The following is a 19778-nucleotide window of genomic DNA, read 5'->3' on the forward strand; positions in this document are numbered from 1 at the left end:
TAATTAAGCTATGTCCAACAGTGAAGGTTCATTACAAAACCTCAACATTTATTTTACCTAAAGGGCTCTGTCAGAGGCTGCTTTGGTATGGAAATAATCACATGAAGGAAAATGCAAACACTGCGTTCTTGTGGATCTGGCTTTAATTGGCATCCAGATTTTGACAAATGGTTACTTTGCAGTGTGAGCTTTTTAAAATTTAGCTCACATCATTAACTCCTGACATGAGTCGTGTCACTATCAGCGTTCTTTAAGAAGAAATAATACTTAATGTCAAATGAAAAACTTTGTAAACAATTAAAGGTGTATAACATGAAGCTGTGAGGGTGCAATGTTGATATAAGTGTCGGAAGATAATTTGCACCCTCCTATACGACCCACTTTGAAAATTGACTAGCTGTTTTGTGTCGTATGTGCATACGGTGCTTTTATTCATCCTGTTAGAACCTTGATCAAAGCCTTGTTCTAAAACACACTGGCTGAACTGTTTAAGCACCTTCAGTACATCAGTTACTGCAATTTATTTTCTTGTATGTATCTGTGTCTCTATTGTATGTTTGAAAATGTAATAAAGATTGTGAAGGACATACAACTCATAATCAAAACTCCACTATTTGCCTTCCTACTCAGGACACCTCGTCGCCTCCACCCCCATCTCAGCTGTGTTCTCTTTCTTCATTTTCACCAAGACTCATAAATCTCTAATCTTTCACCCACGTCCACTGAAACTCTGCTAAAATAGAAGAAAAGCAGTACAACAAACTGACTTCTGGATACTTTTGCCCTCTTCTTGCTTGTACCATGTTTCATTTTTATCTGTTTTACAATTAGATCAAGTATTGAAAATGAAACTGCATGAGAGAGAATTAATGTCATATTTTTGCTTTGTGCTAAAATCCAGAAAGAGGCTCACCTGCATCTCCTTCTCCCCGTACTTGGAGGGGTTCTTGCTGCCCTGGCTCTTCCTGCGCAGCTTTTTTAATTCACCTTGGCATTTCTCCAGACTCTCCCCTTTGCTCTTGTGTTCCATCTGGTACTTCTTCAAGGCAGCCTATGTGGGGCAACAAGCAATTCACAAACACAAAATTAGACCTCTTAAAAAGGATCACAAATTAAAAGCCTGGGTAGAAGAGACTGAAGAGTAAATTACAACCCTTTCCCAGTGGATTTTTAAGCAAAGCTGCAGCTCATAAACAACTTCTAGACTCGTCTTATGTCTCGACAGTGTCAAATGTGTGTCAGAACGTGATTGGACAATTTTGCAATCTTGAAATTCACAGATCAGAAAAGGCTTTAAAACTACAGATGAACAAAGCAAATAATATGATCTTGTTTCAAAATCTGCCAGGAAACCAGGAAATGTTATTTTGAAATGAACCAGAGTCACAGTAATTTAATATTGCTGATGACCAAGCATGGTGTCCCCATGGCAATAGTAGCAGCTGCCAGCAGTTGCCTCCCCTCCAAAGATGATTTCACTTGCCAGATTGCAACAGATTTAAAAAAAAATCTCAGGAACTGCTCCTAGCCTAACAAAGAATCCATGAGATGTACCCTAACCTCAACTGAGCTCACAAGAAACCTTTAGAGGTTTTGTGTTTTTCCCCAGATGAGCCAGAGGAGTTCAATATTGGGCAGGTGGCTGTAATATTCTGAACAACTGAGGCTGTGAGCAATGCTTGCTTTGTTTCTATTTTGTTGTGTTAAAAACCCTCTGAAAATATCTTCTTTAATCAAATGATTACATTTATAGGATACGTAACAAACTCCATGTTTGCTCTCAGTCAGTTCCTCAAGTTTGATTTGACATCAACAAAGCCTGTGATTGCAGTTCTTCAAACATCCGCTGCAACTGATCATCTCTCTTAATGTGACTTCAAGTTGATTGTTCATCATAGTAAAATGAGCAGAAACTTGTGACAGTTTCAAAAGGAAAAAAAAAAGTAGAACTAAACGAATAGCCAGACCATTTTGCATAATTTATTTAATTAGCTTTATTATTTATTTACTGAAGGAGGAAAAAAGACAAAACAAAACAAAAAAAAAAACAACTTTGTTTCAGGCTTTATCAGCGCTGTTGCTATAGAAACAGTGTCTGGTGAGAGAAAGCTCATGTGGTTTCTCTGCAAGGCAAAATTGGAAGAGGAGAGCTTATGAACAGGGTTCAACATCCATATTTGCATACTGCAAGACACTGAGAATATAGGCAGGTATTCTCAAGGTATTGTGGGTATTGTGAGAGCGAGCAGAAAGGAAGCTGCTGTTGTTACTAGGAAAATTATCATTATGACATATTCAGATTTTATTGCAGAGATGGATGGAGATAGTCGTGTAAGTCTGAGATGCACTGAAAATGTCTAAATAACACAGTCTTCAACAACAGTCGTCTTGGAAAAAGGAAACTTGTAACGTTACATTTTCTCATTTTCTATTAAATCATTTCTCAAATCAGGAGCTTTTCTGAAATATTTATTTGCACAATATCTTTGAAAAAAAGTGAACAAAATAATGCCTTTTCACCTTCATCAGCTATATAACCCAATGACAACTGATGACTCATCCCTTATCCCTCCAAATGAAGTAAAGCAGTAAAACAAACATAGGCTGCTCTGCTGCTGATGTCCATGACTGAAAACCCAGAAACCAAAGCTTCTTGGTTAGAAAATCCTAAACATATAGATTACAATGCTTAGAAGAAAGTCATTTATCAATTATGATGAGTTTGTTTTTGGTTTGTGTATATATAAACAAGATAATATCTCAAGCATCTCATCTTTGCACTCAAATAATCCTTATTACAGCCGGTGGACTGATTTTACCTTGGTGCCCACCACTTTCAGTCCCTGGCAGCTACAACAAGCAACTTATTATTGTGTTTAAATCTGATTAGGAATAGAGGGGTCAATAGGTGAATTTTGGTCCACTCAAATATCTTAGCCTTGTTTGTACAGGACTAACAGGTTTAAGCCCACATTCTGACTTCTGTGTAATGACTGATGCATGTTGTAAAATCCTGTGAGAGCAATCATGTGAAACAACAGACAGAGAGAGGGTGAGAGGGGTTCTTACGCCACAGGACCCTGGCGTGAAATTCTACCTCACCAACTACCCCTTTGTGCCTTTTTTGATGTGTATTTAAAGTTATATCAGACATAAACTTAACCTGTTTTACTTCTTAAATCAGTTTGATGATAAAATCTGAATAAAAGGTCAAATCCAAAATGAATATCCTGTGATCCTTGAATGAATGTAGCCTTGAATGTAACCTAAACAGATTATGACAACTGTTGATAAGACAACATTAGCTTTTGGTGTCATATATTGCTGCAGCTACAATCAAATTGTGATGTTATTGCTTACATGTAGCTCACTCAGATAGATATGTGGCAGAGACGACAGTGAAAGTTGTGGAAATATTGTGAATTCATGGGCAGGAAGAACAACATCATGGCAAAATTTGAATTCTGCTTGGGTGATAAGTTCCTGTCAACAGCAAAAAACTTTCTTGAAATCTGAAGAAGATGCAAGCTATGCACAGCTACACAGCACTGCATACGCTGGTGCTACAGCCCCAACACACCAACAGCTAGCTTTTAATTAAACCTGAAACTGCCACTCAAGGGAAAATACTGAGCTTGTTGCAAGAAATGTAAAGACACATTCTTTTCATGGGATCATTAATAAAATCCCTACAACTTGTTTGGCTTCATGCATTGAGCCCAATTCACTTAATTTGATTCTTTTGTAAACATAATTGTCAATAAGGCACTATAATATGGCTACGTCAGCCATTGTTTTTATCAGCCTGCATTGTTTTAGGTTACAAAATATAGGCTACATAATGAGATGAGTCAGTGGATTCAAACAGTAGATCTACTAGGACATTGTAACCACAGTGCACAAGAAGTGTTAAAGGCATGTTTTTCATATTTAAACTAGAAGGACTCACACAGACCTCTATCAAGCCATTATAATTTTTCTTTTTTTTTTTTTTTTGCCAAGGATTTTGGGCATTATTTTTGAGTTTGAAGCTCTAAAGGCAAAATTATCCCTATCTCCTCATAGTAAAGAATTCTTTATCAAATTCTTGGAACCAACAATCCATAACATTTTGAGGTATATTGCGAACAGACAGATGGACAGACAGACTGACAGACAGACCAATCAATACCTGACTCAGTTAATGCTCCATTGTGCAGAACTTGACAACAAACTGTTGGATAAATTTGAATCAGGTGTGCTGAAGCAGAGAAACATTGAAAATCTGAAGGACGATGGCTCTCAGAGACCGGTATTGCTCGTCCCTGATCTAATTAGTTATTTTTAAAAGTACCAAACACTGTTCATGACAGCTAGTCTAAAGCTTGTGCACATCTCAGAGGAACTACCGACCTTAACAAAATGGCAGCATTTGACACCCTGTGAATGTTAATAAGCTAGAGACAGAAAAGAAGGCTGGACCGCCTCAACACTTTAGTTTGGGAAAACAGGAAGGTTCTTTTTTTTGTTATCAACCTTTTTATTTTAAAATTTTTTAAGTGACATTTAGAATAATACAGCAACCGAGCCTTCCCATCCTTTATTTCCCCTAGATATAAGACATCTCCCACAAACCCCGCACTACCCCAGAACATCCCGGAGGGTGATCAAAAAAGATTTGTGGAAAATTCTTTCAGCATTGGGATATACAAAGACACAGATGTTTGAGCCAAAAAGTAAAGACTTTTTTTTTTTTTCCACTGATGTGACAGTACTTAGGGGAGATCCCGTTAAATTTGACATAACTGAACGCTATTGGTTAGTGAACAGGTTCCTCAAATACAAAACATAACATAAATAAATAAATAAATAAATAAGCCAAAAGGGGTATAGGCAGAAGCAAAAGCTTATAGATCGCCTTCCACTTTTAACAACAGGAGATGATATATATATATTTCACAAAAAAATAAGTAAACAATTTAAACCAAAGTCAGAACAATTTTATAATTACTATACATCAGGAAAAATATTCAAAAGCTCTACATCTATAACCAAACCACAACATTTAATGTTCTTACTTTGGGTTTTTCAAAAATTAAATGACCTCTCAGACCATATTTGTTTTTTGTCATTCTGAATAGCTTCTGGATATTGGAAGGTAAATGTTTACTCTTAGATTTGTACATAATATAGATTATTTTATAATCTACTAATTCATTATATTTTAATATGTGTAACTGAACAAATAATGGATTTGTTGTTTTACATTAAGGTTTATTAGTTAATATTATAATTGGCTTTATTTTGCAATTAAAAATTAGAATTTATGTTTGTTTTACAAGTTGTTCCCCAAACTTCAACATAGAATTTCATATATGGTACAATTAATGAATGATACAACATGAACAATGATTTAGACATAAAAGGTCTTTAGCTTAATTTAATGATGTAATAGTTATAGATGTTTTATTTTTGACAGTGTATGTGACTTTTCCAGTTTAGTTTATTGTCAACAATACATCCTAAGAATTTGGCTTTAAAAACATTTTCTATGGTAGTGTTACTAATTTAGATTTTTCTATTTTTATTTGTTATACAATTTCAAAATATAATGCTCTATAATTATTTTTACCAAAATGGAAAGATAATTTGAAGATTATCAAACAACTTTTTAATGAACTTTTTTTTTTTTTTTTTTTTTTTTACTTTTATCTAAAATTCAAGTTTAACTGTATCCAGAAGCTATTTCAAGTTGTTTAAAAAAATTGCATCGTCCGCATATAGGACACATTTTAGTAAATGATAAACCAAACATAGATCATTTATAAATAATATAAACATCAACGGCCCAAGTACAGAACCCTGTGGCAGCCCACATGTAACTTTCAGCAACTCTGACTCTGTATTATTAATATGTACAAACTGATAATACCTGTTATCTAAGTAGCTTCTCAGCCAATTGTGGGCGAATCCCCTGATACCATACTTATATAATTTAATTAGGAGCAATTTATGATCAACAGCCTTGAATGCTTTCTGTAAATCCAATAAAACTGCAACAGTATGTTCCCTTTTTTCAGCAGCATCAGTAATTTTCTTCGATAAAATCCATCAAACAAATATCAACTCAAACAAATACTCTGTTTTAATTTCTAAAAGAAATATTATATGAAATGTGTGGGTGAGTAAGCAGCTGTGAGCTGAAGCAGCTCATAACACGGTCCTTCCAACCCAACAATATAATAATGGCAACCTATCCCATCCCCCAAAACAACGCACCGCAGTACTGCTCTATACTCAGGCTGCAACCCACTCATTCTAAAGATATCACATGTAGACCCACTCCGCAGCACTTACACACTTATACAAACACTCCACAAGGGGCTTATTATAATCAGTCTATCACAGTTCAGTAGACATTAAATATTACTGATAAAGACTTTCTATCCATCTCTATTATGAAACCTTTCACAATATACACATTTCTACAATGACCTAAAATATGGAGGGCTCTCATCAGTACCATATATTAAAGACTGACAGATCCAGATACTCACAGTCAAATATCGAGCGTCTAGCTCCACCTTCTTCTCAAGCTCAGACAGCAGCTCATTGTGGAAGGATTTCAGCTGTGAAGAAGCACAACCACAATTCAATTAACACAAAGAAAAGTTTAAAAAAAATAGGAAATACATTTGATGTTTAATACTTTGCACAGTTTCTAAAAAAACATTTTACCAATATAGCTCCAGCCTGTGAAGCTCACTGCCTATAGCCCCTTTGAACATTAATTGAAAATTAAGCTAACACCTGGCTTTCGGGTGCAGCATGACCTGAAAGCCAAACTGGATGACATGCCTGAACTGAAGTTACATGGTACTAATGAGGTAGCAGTTAGACAGTGTAAAATATAACATTTAAATCATTTTGCTGCAGGGCAGAAATGATGCGTCAGTATGTTTAATCTATGTAACCACCTATTAATCATTCATTCATTTTTCCATCACTTAACATTTTATCCATAATGTTTTGGTGTAAAGCAGGAGTGGGGAACTCTGGTTCTTTAGTGCCACTGTTGTGCAGGTTTTAGATGTTCCATTCTCTAACACACCTGGCAGCTTATGAAGTTTTGCACTGCAACTCATTAATTTGAATCAGGTGTGTTGAAACAGGAAAACTTGCAGGACTCGTGGAACAGGGTTCAGGTGTAAAGCATGTATGGTGGACAGGAATAATCATGATGCTCTCAATACTGATTGAAACAAGACTTGTAAAAACACAGGAGGAAAAAACGAAAAACTTTGTTTAATGTCTGGGAGGAGTACGTTTTGAGTGTTTCAGCAAAGGGCCACCATCATAATCATATAACCAACAAAACTTTTATTATGTTCAGGGAAAAGGAAATTTATCTCATGCTGTCATAAGACCAGGGACAAATTTGTGTCACAGTTGAAGAGGCTGTTCTAGGAACATCATGCAGCAAAACCAGAAAAAAATAAAATGTGTTACTGTTCTAATAGCTTGTTGTTCTCTCTGAAACAAGGATGTCCAGTTCCAGTCCTTAATGGGTGCTGCCCGGCAGGTGTTAGATATTTCCTGCTTCAACCCATTGGAATCGGATTAATGGGTGATTACCAGGCTTAGGCATAACTTAACAACCAATTTTAACCAGGTCTGCTGCAGCAGGTAAACATCTAAAACCTGCACAATAGTGGCCCTTGACGACCAGTACTGAATATACCTAAACCTATGTCAGTGTTCAACAAAAGATATCTTTTGGAAAAAAAAAATCTTTTAAGCATAGAAAACCAACCATTTCCTCAAGCTGTACTTGGATCTGTCTGTGGACCTCAGCCATCTGGAACAGCACATCCCCTGCACACAGAGAAACAGAAACATGGAGAAAACACATGAATACTCCATAACACAAGCAAAAATCTGATAAGAGACCAAATTGGAAACTCGGAAAAAAAAAAAAAAGAAGAAACAAGAAAATCAAGAGAGTAAAAACAGAGACCCCAGCGTGCAAAGCTCGTGCAGTAACACATACAGACAATGGCAAACACAAATAGTTTGCTACAAGATGATAGACACTGAAAGAGCATCACATACAAGAACTGAAAAAAAGCAAGCTTGGTCTTCAAGTACTGGTGTTTTATGGAGATAAAACAAAATGTTTTCTAAATTGACCACTTAACATCTCAAAGAAAGACTGAAGGGTCTGTAAAAAAAGGAGAAAATATCAGATAATCAAAGCAAAATAATAAAAAGAGGACATGCAGCTTATAAGTTGTTTTTACTTCAATATACCTACAGGCTGCCGCTTCTGAATATGCAGTGCATTGTCAAGAAAAGGAACACAAAGAGCCACATTGAGCGAAGGACACATACAAATAAAGACCTGGTGGAAAGACGGTGAGAAATCCACATGTACAGAAAAATGAGACACACACTTCAGGTCTAGGTTCAAAGCTCATTCAGCTCTTTTGGATATATTTTACAAAACATTCACTATTGTAGATTTAAGGGAGTCAAGATTGGTAGTTCAGAACTGGCTGCAAAGTGAATTATAGCATGACAGATCATATGTTGGTATCCAGTATACAGCAGCAATGTGCCTGCATGGCTAAAAAAAAAAAAAAAAAGTCAGAAATGAAAATATCTATATCACTGATATTTTGCAGTCATTTGAAAAGAAACATTTGAGAGCTAAGCAGGAACAGCATGCTGACATCTAATGTCAGATATTCTTTCTGGCTCATTTCACACTCCCCTGCTGCATCCTCCTTTGAACACTGACCCATTAAGAGCGCATCTCTGCCTGTCTCAAAAAGCTTTGTAAGTAAAATCAGAGCTCATTCTGAAGTACTTTCGGTGTAAACCTTAATTCTGAACCAAAGGGCTTTGAAGTGGTCTCCATCTCAGCAGAGAGCAAGCAAAGTAAAAACTAACAACACTGAAGTTAACATGGCAAATGCTGACTTTAAATGCATCAAGAATAATAACAAAGGTGAAGCAGGAGGATGGAGGGAAAAATGTAACATGGAGATAGATAGATAGATCGATCGATAGATCGATAGATAGATAGATAGATACAGACATTGAGCTTTAACATTTTTGAGGTAAATAGCTGATACTTTTACTATAACTAATAATACTGTTACAGATTCATGCTTCAGAATTTAGAGGCTGTTTTCAAACACTACTGTAGTTTGTTAGCAGATAACATCTGACAGTTTTTAAACAAGTATAACTTGTTGCACATTATGAAGATGTATAATTAAATCTTTATGTCTTCTAAAGATGTTATGTCCTTTTTTGTTGTAAAGATCTTCTGAAAGCATTTTAAATGCTTTATTTTTCATAAACACATCATCTCATAGTGCACAATGTTCCTACAACGTATCGCCTTGTTTCTGAAATGCTCCATTTTGGTTTGTAGTCTCTTTAGGCAGTTGCAAGGCAGCTGCTCATTCTTTAGGTTCAGTTCATTTGCCTCATTCCTCCTGTTTATGATATGAAACTGATCTCAGCAAAATATTGTGAGGGATCTCTCAATTCCTGAAATGCCCCTGAGGGAGAGAGGAATGAAAATAGAGGGAAGCTTGCAGAAGCTATAAGCACAGTTACACTAATGTATCCCTTGCAAAATCCTTCATGGCATGCACAGCATTTTACAGGGCCATAGCATGTTCAGTCCACATTGTAATAAACATGTAATGCTAATGTAGCTCAAATATAAAATACAGTTGTGGTTTGCAACCAAACATTCAGATGATGATGCCGTGTCACATATTGTACATAACTGACACCTTGACTCCTCCCTCCTCATATTTCTCTTCTGTGGGAGACAATATCTGCTACTGGTGTGCACATTGCATTTTGCAACCATGTAGAGTATTAACATGGACAAAAAGCAAGAAAACACACATACCATGACAACTTTAACCATCATGTTAACTTAATCATCGCTCAAAAAAACAAAAACTGTCATTACTTGCTAAATCTGGTGCAATCACTGCCCCTGATGGGATCATCTTGCTACGCCCAAGATAGCCAGAGCTTTTGCCTGCATTGCAACCTGTCCACTGATCTTATGCCTCGCAGAAGCAGAGAAGCAGGCCAAAGTATCCTGTCAGTTCCCAGCAGGCCTGCTAAGCAGCTTACACATCCCTGATCACAGCCCAGAGCTTAGAGACCCTTCCATTCTGTTGGCTGTTTCTAACTAGCTGGATCAATTAACTAATGAGTATCCATCACTGTGTGGCAGACAAAAGCACAGAAACACATATGTCACATGAACTGGCAGTTTGCAAGAAGCCAAGAAGGTAAAAAATCTGCAAGAGATATTCATTTGTAGTTTCTTTTCAGCAAAATGCGTGATGCCAAAGCATGGGGGAAAAAATAAGATAAAAAAAAAAAAAAAAAATCACACTTTGGCGATGCAAATGGTTACCATGGCAATCTCAATATCATAGCACACATCAACACCAACAAAAAAAAATGGGCTGCAATTGTCAAGGCACTGAAGCATAAGACTTAATAAAGAGGAATGTTAACAGATTTGTTTCTTCAAAGAAAATATTTACTAGGCATGACAACCTGTGAAAGAGCTGATATTCACATACCAAATGAGAGTGCATGACAGGTTGGCAAAAAACAAAAGAAAAAAAAAACACTGTCACACAGACACCTGGAAATAAAGCCATGTCATTACTGTATCAATATTTCCTAGCTCACTTGAACCTCCCTTGTTTCCATGGCTGAGAGAAAACAATAGTTGCTTTGTTGTGAGGTGAGCTCAGGCTGATCTGCACCTGCAGCTCTGCAACAAGTAGCCACATGCCTGCTAGCTTAAAGCAATGAGTCAGAGAGGGAAGCATGGTCGCTGGACTTGTGTGCATAGGCTACGAACAGAGTGTCCCCTGAAGTATGACATCAGCTCGTGTAGATGTATTGACTGCTTGTGTAACAGCAGCCATGCTACACCCACACAGGTGGAGAGAAAGAAAAAGAAACGGAATAACAGAATGTGGGCTACTGAGCAGAAAAAAAAGTGGAAGTTTGTAAAGCTGAAAAGAGAATGAGAGACAGAGCTGCACTGATAGAATGGAGGTGGATGGAGAGACACTGAATCACTAGTGAAGGTCAAACCAGATTCACTAAGGGTTGTCATGGAAGCAGGATAATACTAGGGTCGTTGCCATGGGAGAAGCTGTATGATGAGGAGCAGTGCTTTCAAACTGTTGCATTACAAAACGCTGTTTAAAGATCTTCACCCTTACTATTAGCTATCATTACATCAGCATACACACTTCCCTGGGGAGAAGCGTGTTGTACATCCCACATGGGGAGTCTGTGTTCACTACCGTGCATGTGTTTGTGCATGTATGAACAGTGCACATGGCTTAACAGTGATGTTAATACCTGCATGCCAAACCACAAGGGAAACAAATGAGTAGGCAAGTATAATGGGGCAGCAGGATAACGTGTGAGACGCAGGTAATAGCTGAGACTCTGGGTGGCCACGTGAGTGTGTATGTTAGGTTCACAAGTGTGGGTACACTTTCTGTGAAATTACATCATATGAATGTGGCTAATCTAGCAGAAGAGAGATTATAGTGACAGTTCATCCATTTTTTGCTTCTTTCAAACATACACACACTTGCATTTACTACATTTGTAAACTGGAAGATAAATTCTGTTTGAATTTTTTCCCCACTCTGCTCATTCATGCAGCCTCGCACAGGAAGTCTATTGATGTATATATGACATGCTGGTGAAACTGGACACTCAGCTATCACAGATGTTCAGAGAAGTTTTTCCTGCAATAATAATGCTACAAATTTAGGCCATAACGAAGGCTTAACAGGAAAATTGTGCAGTTGCCAAAGAGAAATGGGCCAGAGAAGTGCAGTTACAAGTAATCTTGACATTAATTCTAAGATGGTCTATGAAAATATGTAGCATACTCAAACCATCTGGCATCAACAACCCTGGCCTAATTTTTAAGCTGCTGTTTCATTAATTAAACCACAAATTTGTACAGCAAGAAAGAGATGTAAGCACAGTACGTCTGTGTTGTTTTCTGTCACTGTAGAGCAGTTCTGAATATAAACCTCAGAGGTGCTGTGAAACTAAATGATAAATTTTGTGCCAATTTATGGTGAATTATGAAAACAACTGTTGTGATACGGCAGAAAACCCTAAAAATCCCACACAAGCCTTTGAGTAAAAAAAAACTTTTTTTTGTAAATAAGAGATAAAACTAAAGCTATAATATCCATCTCAAGATGCATTAAGATGATCATATTGTCGAACCCTTAATAAGGATATGAAAAACAGTCAACAAAATAACTTAGTGAAGAGATTAACTTCTGCTGTTGAGTTCAAACTTGTCATATATACTCACTACTTTCCATGATTGCAAACAGGTTCTCAACCTGGGGTCCCTAATTTGGAAGTGCCAAAGATGGCAGGGGTGCGAGAGGCCTTCACTCCACTGAGGTTGTAAATTTTTAATTGTGCATCTTTAAAAGCAGAACAAATCAAGCACAAACGCAGTGGTAACAGTAGGAGTTGTGCTTGTGTTGTGCATTTTAAAAGATATCTTGGATAAGTGCTTCTATCTCTCTGTGTAAATAGCTAACTGTGTTTTTGATTACAAAGCATTCCTGGAGGACACATTTACACTACAATGAGATCAAAAAGCAAATTCAAGGTCCTGAGTCAAATAACATGCAGTACACAAATGGCCTTAATGTCCAAACGAGGAAAGAGGGAACCAACACAATGCCCACTGCAGATTAAACAGTTTTGTAGCACCTCATGCATATTTTTTATACACAGAGCTGCACAATGATACACTCAGCACATGAAAATGCCTCATTAGAAGCTTTGCACTCACTTATCAAAGGAATCGTGAATGTTGGACCTCTTCATTTCCAGCCTCTAAGATGTGAAATACGATGGCTGTAATTATGCACTTGTTCAACTCTGTTCTGAATATGTCCAAGAAATATTTCCATGAGAAAGTGTACAAAAAGTTTTGGGTAGTCTCAAGTAGTTACAAGTAGTTCAACCCAGACTAATCAGAGCTGCAGCTTCATGTAAGTCTCCCAATCAGCATTATATATTTTTCAGGAAAAGTACTTAGCACCATTTTTTAGAAAGTGTAGAAAGCTTTTAGTTTTGTTTTATAAAACTGTGACTTTTTGTTCTGAAAAGGGAAGCCAGTTTTGAAAATTATTCTTTTGGTGTCCAAACACACAGATGCCCCTGCATGTGCCCGAGTAGGCTTAGCCTAGTTGGGCAGACACATTTTTTTATAGATAAAAGGGGGGGGAGGGGTTTCCAGAAAAAGAAGGCTGTGAACACTGCCATAGAGGATGAATAACATAACAAAACCTTGCACAAGGTTTAAGAAAAAAAAGGCTAGGGTATCTAATAATGGGTAAACTGTTTTTTAAGTGTGAACTGTCTTTTGATAACTTGCCTGATTTGTGCCTGGATATAAACCAATTAAGGTATGTATGCTGTGTGAGTTTGGTGGGATTGGTGAAGAATTGTGAAAGAAATCTTGAATGTTTCTGTCTTTTCCTAATTTATCAGTTAAAAGCTGCAAGCTCAACAATAAAATTAAACTAATTTTGTTCTGAGGAAAATAATTTCAATAGAGAGAGCAAAAAGTAGGGAATCAGAAAGTATAGTGATAGAGAGATACCAACAAGGATATAGTAATGATTGACAAGTCACTGTTAAAGCAAAGAGACTGTTGTGAAACAAGTGCAACAGTTTAAGACTGTATATAGCACTGTTTTATCCAAAACCATATAGTAAAGTGCTTTGCACTTGAGTGGAGGTAATAAATAAAACAGAATGTTAAGATTTACTAAATCAAGAAGCAGCTGAGGGAAAATCCTTTTTGATCGTGAGTGTGTGTGTTTGTGTGTGTGGTGTTTGACCCCAGCAAGCTAGCCCCCAAGTAAGTCAGAGCCTGTAAACACAGACTGAGAATATTGATGTCTGAATATGTACCACTGAGAGGAAATATTGAAAAGCTGGCTGCAGCCTCAAATGTGCATTTTTTTATTATTATTTTTAAATATTGCTTAAAAAACAAACAAAAAAAAAAAAAAAACGGTCAGATGAAAATACAAAATAAAAACAAGAGAAAACATTGCTACTAGCATTGCATTTCAGCTAGAAAAAGCTGACAGATCCTTCCAGGGCAAAGGATTTTGCATGACACAAGATTAAAAAACACTGTTTTATATGATTAAATTTCACTTACAGCCTCCCATTGTCATGCATACATTATAGGCATGATTAACAAAACCCACACATCAACTAAATGCAAACATAGACATAATAGTTTGATCACACTTTCCCATGAGCATGGTGTTGAGTTGTGTGCTCATTGATCTTTTCCTGCGAGCCATCCTTATCATGCTTAGTAGTTAAGATTTTTTTTTCTAAAATTAATACAAATCATGTCTGCTCATCAACATGTGTTGGGACAGAAGATTACCAGCATAGCATTTGAATGAATCTAATAAACACATATTGGCTTTGTACCTCTCATCACAAAGATAAAATGTTTTACTTGAGTGACATTTATTTAAAGTATGACAACCCCTGGCTGCTGTTGAGTGTGAAGCTTCCCATCTGTGATTGACTGTATGGACCTTACTCTTCCTCTCTGGTACCAGATTACACTAGTTAAACTGCTCTTTGCCCTCACTCCCTAGTTCCGATGACCTTTCAGCTACATAACCCCAGTCCCTTCTGTCATAGTTGCAGCTGTGCTTTAACACGAGCAGTTTGCTGCTATGATTGCTCTCTTTGTGATTAACCAGGGTTCTTATTTTGTAGCACCACAAGGTTGTTAGCGCAAAAATGGCTTTAAATTTACCTTTTTAATTAATATTACAGCCAAGTCTTGTGATTTGTATGGGGCTAAGCTCAGAATACTATTTGAAAAACTTTTTTTTAAGTTACAGTGTTTCATAAATAAACTTTGACTGATTCATTGCTTAACAGTGCTATATTGAACCTTTCTGGTCCTACTTTTGGTTTTAGTCATTGGTTATTGGTGTTTGATTCATTTTCACACCCTAGCAAGAAGAAGTCTTTACTTTAACTAATAAACTTGTTAACTGTTTCTAACTTTCTAACTTCCACTGACCGACTGAGCCAGTGTGACAACATACAAGCATATTTTGACTTGAGTAAATCTTTCCAGCACACACACACACACACACACACACACACACACACACACACACACACACACACACACACACACACACACACACACACACACACACACAAAAGAAGGGCAATGTAAGTGCGTTCAGATGGAGACTGTAGGGGCCACTGGCTTCCCATCATGCAGTGCGGGCCTCAGAAATAGAGCAGGAGAAAGCAGGGACCCATGGGATGATGGCACAGAGCTAAGAAAAGAGCTCTTCTGCTCTCATTTAAACAGGGACAGGTGCTGGAGGAGGAGAGAGGTAGGCCACACTGAAGACAGATTGACAGATGAGACAGAGACACAGAGCTGAGATGTGCTCCTGTGGTTGCTAGTTTAAGTACAACATGTTTGAGTTAACACCACCTCTGTGTGCACTAAGCTCTTACTTCTTATAACGGACATATTATTTACAGCATCCACTAACCAGCTTAAATTTAATGCTCATGTTCCAGGTTTAATAACCTAAAAATCATGAAGACATGTATGCTACACGAGTTGCAGTCTCATTTTCCCCATGTGAACTTTAAGCGAGACAGTGTGGGGAGGGGTTTGGGGGTGTGTAGTACCTTTCCCTAAAGGTAACTTAAGTCATCCATTGGGTGACTACGTGTTAATATTGCTTTTTTCCTCCCCTAACATGTTATTTCCCAAAAGGTCGATTTTTTTGCTGAATCATGCATGATGTGTTATTAAAATGTGGTGATTAGCAAGGTTTCAGAAGAAAGAGATTTGATTTTCTCTGGCTGAGGATAATTTACTGAAAGCATTTCACATTCATGTACAAGTTGCTGAGAACAGACTAATTAGTCTAACGGTCCAGAGGGAGCTTGTTATTGTTAACTAGAGAATGGGTAAAAGGATAGTTTATGAGTGTTAGAATTCAGCTAGCTCGCTGTAGTTTGACTTTCACTCTAGTCCTTCCAACTTCCAGCAGTGAAACAATGACCATGTAGGGCAGCAAAGTGAGATGCATCCAGCCAAGCACAGAGCAACTCTTACCTCTATTTCACCTCAGGACAAGTGCAGGCTGACCATTTTGGCAAGTTGTAAACACTTACAGCGAGAAACCTCATCTTCAGCATGTGATCATATGACCTCTTTACTATCCTGTGATGCATATGAGTCTTGCAAACTAATTCCTCATTAGCTTTTCTTGTATTTGGCTAATTATACTGTTTCATCCTATGAGCTCTAGTATTATATAAAAGACTAAATCTGAACACCAAACTGGTGTTTTATTTACCAATGCTGGCAAGGGAAAAACAACACATGCCCAACTGAGTAAACTAGGAGTAAACTATTGGGGGAGAAATGTGACACAGAAACCTTTAAAGTCACTGAATAACCCTACATTTTTTTCAAACTATGAGAAAATGTATGATATGGGTTGCATGGTGGTGTGGTGGTTAGCACCACAGCCTCACAGCAAGAAGGTTGCTGGTTCGAGTTTTGGCTGGGGTAAGGTTTGAACCTGGGGGGCCTTTCTGTGTGGAGTTTGTATGTTCTCCTCATGTATGCGTGGGTTCTCTCCGGTTCTCCGGAGTGTGCATTATTCTATTGTTGCCATATCAGGCTCGGACCCTTCATGACTGAGGCATGTGCTCATTAGCCTCAAGGGACTTGTTATTGTTTTCTAAAATAGAGTCTTTGAAAGTGTTAACTTCATTTTGAATGGTTGTCTGTCTAGTTCTGTGTCCCCTGAACAGGTCACCAGTTCATCGCAGGGCCAGGACAGGTCACCAGTCCACAGTCACAGTCAGGACAGGTCACCAGTCTACAGGGGACAGGTCACCAGTCCACCTCCCAGTTTATAACAGGTGCTGTGATAGGCTCCAGCTTACCCGCAACCCATAATGGACTAAGGGGTACAGAGAATGAATGCTTCTGGATATGTAGGCAGCAAAGACCAAAACTGGTCTAGCTGGCCTGCAGTTTGTTTGGTTGGCTATCAGTACATATACGTTACTTTCTACTTAATTGTGTTCAAATTTCATATTTAGTGAATCAATCAATTTATTTGGACGGACAGTGTGAGTTAATAAACATATCATAAAATATGAGTGTACACATGTCAGATGATAGCCCATAGTCCACATGTAAATATTCCATGTATCATTCTTTCTGCATAATTAAAAGTGAGTACAGTCGTAGTTAAACCTTAGCCAATTTTGCAGTTGAACATTAATGTAATGAAAACTGGGATTTTTAGTTGTTTTAGAGGGCTATGGTAGTTAAAGCTATTAGCTTAGCTTTGAAGTAAGGATTTCTACATGCTTCTTCAGTCTTGGCTTTATCCGATGTCTAGAGCAGGTTAGACACTTCACACAACTCCACTTAAAAAACAGAACATCCCCTTAAAGTATCACAGTCGGGTAGTTCACATATATACTATAATACACACCAAAAACATCTGAAAAAAAAAAGATTGAAAAAATGGAAATACTGTTTATTCTTTATGTTAAACGCAACCATAAAATAAAAGTATTAAAAAGAAAACTGAATTAGAAATACAATTTGTAACTGAGTAAAATTCTTTAGGAGCATTAATGAAAACGACATATTAACAAACAAGTACCCAAGTAAATATACTCAGTTATGTCCAACAAAGTAATGGACATTAAAGAGATATTGCACAGATTACAACCTTCCATGTCTGCTGAAATCCAATGAGAGGCAGAGGAAATATATAGTTTAAAAAATATAAGGGAACTTTTAAATCACATTATTAGGAATTTTAGGAGGAGTCCATTCTAGTAAATCAGCTTGGCCAGAGCCGTACATTTCTTTAAATGAACATTAAAAAATGTCTGGTTAGGATTGTCATAAACATCTGCACCTTGCCAAACACCATATTTCCTTACAAGGCTTGGAAAGCCAGAACTGTCACTGAGGCAGCAAGTCCCTACGGCTGCTACACAAAAAGGGATAGCAGAAGAAGAAACAGTGGAAAAGAAGGAAAATAGTGGGAAATGCGGGAGAAAGAACAGGTGTGTGTGTTAGCATGTATGTGTATGTATGTATGTATGTGTGTGGGTGGTGAAGTGACAGGCGATGATTAGTCCAACCAGAGGAGGATCTGTGGGAGGGAGTGTGTGGGAGTAGCGGGGCTGGTGGGAGAAAGACAGACTCGATCTGTTTAGGCAGAGATATACACAAGTGGATTAGAAGAGCACTTCAACACAAAAATGACACAAGGTTTATGCATAGAAAATACACATAATCATGTTCGTAAGAAAGATTTTCAACACATTCGTGCACACACAGCGTGGCAAGGGTGGAAGCATAATGTGTTGTAAATGAACACATTAAGATTCAAGCCAGGCTGTGGTGAGATGGTGTGTTGGACAGCAAAATAAATAAACAAATAAATAAATGACAGAAGCAGTTATTTCAGAAGGTAATTTCAGTTTTTGCTTTGAGCATAATATGTGTGTCTCTAAGACTAGTAAAAAAAAAAACATTCAATTAGAGAGGAAGCGAAAGGAAGAAGGGGATGGAGAGCAGCTGGTGACTCTGAGGTGTGTAGGTGGGACCATTTGCAGCCCATCTCTTAGCTTCTTTGGAATTAACAGTCTTTAAAATGGAGCAGCAATATAGTTCAAACTCACATGTACTTTCATGTACAAGAAGGTAGAAGCCTGAAAAAACCTGCTTTAAATCTGAAGAGAACCAATACATAAAAAAAATCAGATTCATGTCTTTCAGTTTCTGTTAAGGTTACTTGGGTATCTAGTAATACCCTGGAGCTTGACTTTATACAGGAAGAAAAAAAAGTTTGTATGATGGCCTGAGAAGTATGACATACAAAACAGATTTCCATCTCAACCCTAATGTCGCCTTTGAAGGTGGGTTCAACAATTCCCATGGTTGAAATAGGGTAGAATTTTAGGCTCGCAATAGTGTCTTTTCCTTCATTCTGTGGGCATCCCTGTGCTCTACTGCCAGTTATACAGGAAATGTTGGCTCTTACCCAGCAAATGGTTTGCTGGAGGTTAGAATAATGCTACTGACCTCAGGGTGGGGACTCCAAAAAGTCAGAAATGGGTGGCTGGAAAATAAAATACCAGCTCCTCCCCTGGGAACTGCAGCAGTATGTAGGGAAGTGCTGGATGGAGAGAGCTTTGCAAAACAGGAGCCAATATCAAACATCCTAATGTTTTTCTTTTTTTTTTAATTCGAGTTTACAGATTTGCTCTTTTAGAGCAAAAAACAAACAAATAAATAAATAATAAATAAAATTAAAAATACATAAAATTCCTGTTTTATGGCCAAGGATCATCTTCTTGCCTCTTGACATCACCACTGAGCACATCTATATAACACCTGCCTTTTAGCTAGTTTAGCAGGACTAAGACACAAACACAAGCTGCCTCATCCTTTTCATTTTTTCAGTTTAAGGTCTCAAAAGAGACAGGAGCACAAAGTGTATCAGACAGATGGCAAGTGGAGATGTCAAATTTTTTTTTATTTCACAATTAATTGTGGTATTAAAAGCCACAATTACACATTTATAATATTTTCACTTTCCAGAGAAAATTATGTC

The 19778-nt window shown here is 37.4% G+C and overlaps 1 protein-coding gene across 5 annotated transcripts in view; it reads right to left on the minus strand.

Annotated features, from left to right (window-relative positions):
• baiap2a (BAR/IMD domain containing adaptor protein 2a) overlaps positions 1 to 19778 on the minus strand; it is a 54704-nt gene that overhangs the window by 17966 nt on the left and 16960 nt on the right. For all 5 annotated transcript variants that reach the window (XR_006012666.1, XM_042005544.1, XM_042005534.1 and 2 more), the window contains exons 4-6: positions 7793 to 7854; positions 6537 to 6608; positions 914 to 1051 (exon numbers count right to left, since the gene is read on the minus strand). Coding sequence is in view for 4 of the 5 variants with exons in the window: in XM_042005544.1 (XP_041861478.1) it covers positions 914 to 1051; positions 6537 to 6608; positions 7793 to 7854 (272 nt within the window). In the remaining variant the exon portion in view is untranslated. The remainder of the gene's footprint in view (positions 1 to 913; positions 1052 to 6536; positions 6609 to 7792; positions 7855 to 19778) is intronic.

This window comes from Melanotaenia boesemani, chromosome 2 (assembly GCF_017639745.1).
Source record: "Melanotaenia boesemani isolate fMelBoe1 chromosome 2, fMelBoe1.pri, whole genome shotgun sequence".
In the NCBI taxonomy this organism is placed as follows: domain Eukaryota; kingdom Metazoa; phylum Chordata; class Actinopteri; order Atheriniformes; family Melanotaeniidae; genus Melanotaenia; species Melanotaenia boesemani.